This window comes from Pistacia vera, unplaced genomic scaffold (assembly GCF_008641045.1).
Source record: "Pistacia vera cultivar Batoury unplaced genomic scaffold, PisVer_v2 Contig1295, whole genome shotgun sequence".
In the NCBI taxonomy this organism is placed as follows: domain Eukaryota; kingdom Viridiplantae; phylum Streptophyta; class Magnoliopsida; order Sapindales; family Anacardiaceae; genus Pistacia; species Pistacia vera.
In genome coordinates this window covers 179,054-185,068 of record NW_022195352.1, presented here as the reverse complement: position 1 = coordinate 185,068, position 6,015 = coordinate 179,054, and the positions used below count along the sequence as shown (strand labels likewise).

At 39.1% G+C, this 6,015-nt stretch overlaps 1 protein-coding gene across 1 annotated transcript; it reads left to right on the top strand.

Annotated features, from left to right (window-relative positions):
- The first annotated feature begins 238 nt into the window (after positions 1-238).
- On the top strand, positions 239-1,046 carry LOC116121987 (protein RALF-like 34). Its single transcript, XM_031407892.1, has one exon. The coding sequence runs from the start codon at positions 412-414 to the stop codon at positions 811-813; it is 402 nt and encodes a 133-aa protein (XP_031263752.1). The 5' UTR covers positions 239-411; the 3' UTR covers positions 814-1,046.
- Positions 1,047-6,015: the final 4,969 nt, after the last annotated feature.

The following is a 6,015-nucleotide window of genomic DNA, read 5'->3' as shown; positions in this document are numbered from 1 at the left end:
CTTATTTACTGACCACCGGCAATAATAACAGCATCAAATGTCGACCAAATCCCCTTTTTATTTCCTTAAATTACTCTCATCTAATCAATTCACACACAAATATCATACATCTATCCAATCAACAAATTATCCAATGATCGTACGAACCATGATTCCAGAACAAAATTATCCCCAATATCCTAACACACCCGATCAAAAAAAAAAGGAGGTGATCAATAATCGAGGCACACTTTAATGGTCATTGCTGAAGTCCAGCTGTAACCCAATCACTATCAACTTCACCTCCAGCTTCATCATGTGATTATCTGTCTCGTTGTACCAATGCGGCAATGCTTCTGAAACCAAACATAGCCCACTTAAAAACCTGCCCCCTTCTATTTTTAATTGGGTTTTTACTCTGCAAGAATTTCCATGGCTTCCTCACCATCACCGGTCAAGCTTCTTATTTTCGGTTTAATGATATACATTTCTTTGAGTCCAAAGGTTCAAGCTCAGGTTGATGAGGCAAACTTGAAGCTTATGACAGAGACGATTGAATGGCCGTTATCAATGCCTCATGTGTACGAAGAGAGTTTGGATGAGAATGAAGAGGAAGATAGTTTAGAGGATGATGAGGAAGGTGAGTTTGGTCGTAGATCACTGTTCTGGCATACAATGAAGTACTACATTTCGTATGGAGCTCTAGCTGCTAATCGAATTCCATGTCCGCCTCGCTCTGGAAGGTCTTACTACACTCACAACTGTTACAAGGCTCGAGGTCCGGCGCACCCTTACACTAGAGGTTGCTCTTCCATCACTCGTTGCAGGAGATGAGAATTAAGATCGAATGTATGTTCGATTGTGTGTGTGTGTTTTATATTTAGTTTGTACTCATAAGTACATGTTTGTTTTACTTTCAAATGTTGAAGATTTGATGAGTAATACTTGGACGAGTTCTGGGTATTAGTGCAGTTTGGAAAGTTTCATGCTGTATTAGGACGTGCTTAAACAACTTATTCTAAACTAAGACTGGTTTTTGCTGATTAATTAATGCGGTTCTTTACTTTATTTAATGTAATCCGTATGCTTTCTATTGGTCAGACAGAGCTTATTTTTGTAATGCATTTGATTTGATTGTTGCTTTTGATAATCTGATCTTTATAATATAAGCTGATTAACCCAATTCAGGTTTCTCCATCTTTCTCCGCGAGGGTGAACCAAATCTTTCATAATCTTACTTGCCAATAATGTGTATCAGTAACCAGTAGCCAGTAGCCTTGTGGACGACAAAGCTTTAGGTATTTGGGTGGATTGTGGTTATCTTATCTACCACATTTGTGGGTTACTGTAGTGTATTTAATTTGTGGGTTACATTGGGTTAGTAGTGGGTTTAATTTCTTGAGACACGCACAAACTAATTCCACAAAATTTGTGACTTACATTGGGCATAAGCCGGCCAGACACCCTGATCAGTTTTTGAGGGGAAACTTAATTATACGTAGATAGATAAATCAATTTGTACTATAGAATCATAATTCTAGTTCTAAATTCAATTAAATAATTAATGATTATTACAAGAAATCTGTAATTGTAGGGTTCCTCGTTAATATCCCAACTACCTTTCCGGAAATTATTTGTGCTAGAGATATCTTTTATTAGAGTATTAATTAGTGTAGGTGTCAAGTGTCCCCAGTGCCTTTATATATGTTGTAGGACTAAGCGACATGTTTTCACCCGAGGTTTGGTGAAATCTTAAAGCAGATACCCGCAGTTCCTTTTATTCCAAATTTTTACTTCTTTATTTTAACAATGGAAGGCTAAAATAGTCTTTACTCTATTTTGATATTAAAAAGACAAAATAACCCTAAAAAACCCTAAATCTCAAATTTCTCTCCACCACCACCTTCACCTTTTCATCTTCCGCTTTCTCTCATCTTTGTCGGCGTCATCGCCAACCATTTTCTGGCCCTTTCCGGTGATGAAGCCCAGATCTAGCGGTGACTATCCATCTCCCTCTTACATTTCTCCATTTTTTTCTTCTTCACTGTGCGATTTTGCCTTTCCCGTGAGTGCAGCGCCCAACCACCTGATTCCGACGTCGCCGGACACCCCCATCACTTCCCCTTAACCAACACACCAAAACCCCTCTCACCCTCATCCAAGAGAACCCCTTAATAGCCGACCACCACAAATCTACGGTTTGCATGATTTTTCCATTTTCCCGTCGATTTCGGCAACAGAAATCCCTCCCGTCACCGCCATTCACCTCACCGGCCTCCCCTCTCAAAAATCCCTTCCATCCCTAACAATCGTTTGGTCACCGGTCACCGTCCATAGCTTCCCCATCTCTTCGCGCGACAGCTGGGTTTGAGTTGATTTGGAGCCTTTGTTTTGAGTTTGATTTGTCACGTTTTTGTTGTGTTTTGGAGTGAATTTAATTTGTTGATTGGTTGTGGGTTTTTTTTTGGTTGTTTTCCCTGCTACTGCTGATTTTCCTTGCCATTGCCGTCGCCTACCACCTGTGTTTTGGAGTGAATTTGATTTGTTGATTGATTGTAGAGTGGGCCGACTGCGATGGTGGTTTGGAATGGGGGTGGTTTGGCCGATTGTGGTGGCGGTTTGGGATGGGTGGCTTAGAATGGACTATGGTTTGGAATGGTGTGAATGGCAGTTTCGTAATAGCTTGTCACAGAACCAAACCGCCACTAACAACGTTCATTTAAGGGTGGAGATTTGGAATAAATGAAACCGAGGGTATCTGCTTGAGATTTCATCAAACCTCGGGTGAGAATATGCCGTTTACGCTATGTTGTAGTGGCTAGATGGTTGGTAGGTAAAGGTTGTTGCAGGTGTTTGAATTTCGTAAAGAGTACATAACCCTAAAGTTTTTCATTGATTTTTTAAATTAATGGCATCTTCCCTAACTCTAGGATTTGTACGTGTAGGTAATTAAAGTAGCTTGATGAGAAGTCAGATATTGAGTGGGCCATGCCGTCGTGGGCGTTGGTTAGAAATCACTGCAAGTAAAAGAAAGAGCAAAAACGACATCGTCCCCCCTAAAGATTAGCGAATTACCGAGTGTCCACCCTCGTTTCATTTATTTCTATACAATAACACTATACTTATAAAGATTTCCATACAAAATAAGATAGTAAAAAATAAATAAATACTTATAAAGATTTTTATATAAAGTAAGATAGTAAAAAATGAATAGAAAAATAAAATAAAAAATTAAACTTATTAAATTTACTCTTTCATTCATTTTTTTACTATGTCACTTTGTATGGAGATGTTTGTAAAATTTCTTTGTAAATATAATGTTACTCATATTCCTCTTAAAGTAACAGAAAATTGTATTTTCTAACGTTAACGGTTAAAATGGTAACTCCAAAACCCCTATGATTTTCAACCCATTACACCGCCGGCTCCGCCGTCGGCCGTTCAACAGGCTCCTCACTGGTTTTGACCACCAAATTCGACAAGACTTAGCTCCCTATCACCATTTGCCGCCCTTGACCTCCCTCTGCCGCCGCAAGTCAGTCACTTATTGTCCCATTGACTTTTAGACAATTGTTTTGGTTATCTTCAGGTTTGTTCTGGGGTTTTTTCAAATGGGTGTTTGGTGTTTTTTTCGTTAGACAAGTGTTTTGTTTGATTTTAATTCATTAATAATGATTTGTAAGCTTGTAGTTTTTTAATGGTCTTCATGTTGTTTTGAAGAATCTGAAGTCCGGATTTGCTTTTGTGTTGAAGGATGTGAACGTGAGTTTAGTTTTTTGTTAGACTTTCTTCGAACAGTTGGCGTGCCAACTTTCGAAGTTGCAGATGGGGAGCACCGGCAACTGGTAATCAATCACACAGATACACACACAACAAAACTACTTCCACCTTCAATCCAATCCAAACAGCCATCAAAAACTCGAAAATCGCAAACCCCAAGTCTTCCAAATGGCGAAATCCTAAATGGTGGGGGCGACGACCAGCGGGCAATTGGTGTCAGGGAGGATAGGGCTTTTAGAGGTGGGAGGTCGGTGAGATGATTTGTGATCGTGGGAGGGATTTCCGACGCGGGAGCAGTCGGAAAAGGGCAAAAATCGTGCAACTAGGTGGTGGTGGCAGTGATGGTGGCTGGTATGAAGAAAAAGATGATGAAAGGATAATTTAGTAATAACACCATCAGCAACCGTGTCAATACTTAACTCTCACTAACGGCGTTATTTTAAGGGTGGGAATTTGGAATAAATGAAATCAGAGGTGTACACTGTCATTTCGCTAAATCTTTGGGTGGGAACAGCGTTTCCTCTAAAAGAAATGCAGGTGACATTTCACGCGTATCTTTAATTCATAAGTACTACTTCTAGTAGGAATGCTTAAGAAAGTTTGGGAGTATCTACCCAATCGATTAACGGCTTCAAGTACAAAAGGTGGCATCATCAGATTCATCAAAAATCTCTTTCTATACATCGCTCAAATTTCTGTTATTAAATAGCTAATGAAGACCTCACTTCTGGATTATTACCTTAATATTGTGTAGCCTTGAAAGCGTTCAATCCTTATTCATCTGTAAATGGTAATGGAGACACTGCGTTAGCCTGCCTACCAAAAGCTAAAACTGGTAACTGGCGTTTAAAGAGCAAGAATTCCTCGTTGGTCAGTGAAACAGAAGGGATCTCATCGCCTTATCTGGGTTAATTTTAGTTTCTCATTCTGTGCAGTTCGCAACAGCATGACCTGGGAACAAAGAAAGATGCAATACATTTATTTAGTTAATGAAGGAGAAGACATTTGGGTAATCATCGGCTAAGAATAGAATGGTGTAGACCCAAAAGGAGTCCGCTAGGGTTGAATTAAGAAGAAGCCCAACTGAAGAAATCCAGCCCAATTCAGAAAGAGTCTATATGGCTGACATGGTAAAGATAGCTAACAAAAAGCATGGATATGATATGATATGTAACTAACATTTCTAATATTTTGAATATAGAAGGGATAGCTGACATGTGATTTGTACATTTCTCCATTGGTATTAATAAAAAGGAATAGGAAGGCCTTTTGAAAGGTGAAAAAAGTACTTCATTGGTACAGAGAATACAGCCCCTAACGCTAAGGCCTTTCCCCACCATTTACAGTGCCCTTCATGAAACACGGTTTGCTCCCCAACAAGATTAATTCCATGTTCTTCATGGAAATTAATATCTGATTCTTGTTTGCGTCGCAACCGCTATCATCATTTCTCATTACACAAACAGATTCTATCTTTTACACTTTTACCATCACTCTTCCTCCAAACTTTCTCATAATTGTCCACTGCTTGGCTTCTCTAATATGATAGATTTATTATGTTTTTTCAAAAAAAAAAAAAATTCTTATTATATGATTTTACACTTATTTGAATAGGTAGTTTGGGTTTATTCAATCCCAAGAGGTTGAGCTAGTGATCACAAAGGTTTACTCTCTTCATTGATTTTTCTCGGTTTAAACCACTTTGGGGTCTACCAAATTTATGACTTACCTTACTAATTGGGTTTGTATGCTATTCAATGAGCTCCGATGATTAGTTAAGGTGCACGCAAACTAGCTCAGACGCTCCAATTACCCAAAAAAAAAAAAAAAAGTTCCGATTATTCTTTAGAACGACTAGATGTAGGGGTGGGTTGGGCTTAATTTGTGATAAATATTGATTTAGATGACAACTTGGGTGGGCTTCAGTCCAATAGGATGGGCTGACTCAATCCGTGCGCAAACTTGTGGCTTACCACCTTGGGGCCTACCAAATTTGTGATTTACCTGACTCATTGACTTTGTATGATGTTCAATGAGCTTCGATAATTAGTTAAGATGCGTGCAAACTTGCTCGGACACCCAATTACCAAAAAAAAAAAAGTTCCGGTTATTCTTTAGAACGACTAGATGTACGGGTTGGATTGGGCTTAATTTGTGATACAAATTGATTTAGGTGACAACTTGGGCGGGCTTCAGTCCAATAGGATGGGCTCACTCAATCCGGGCGTTTGGACACAGCTTGCGATTCTTAAAGTA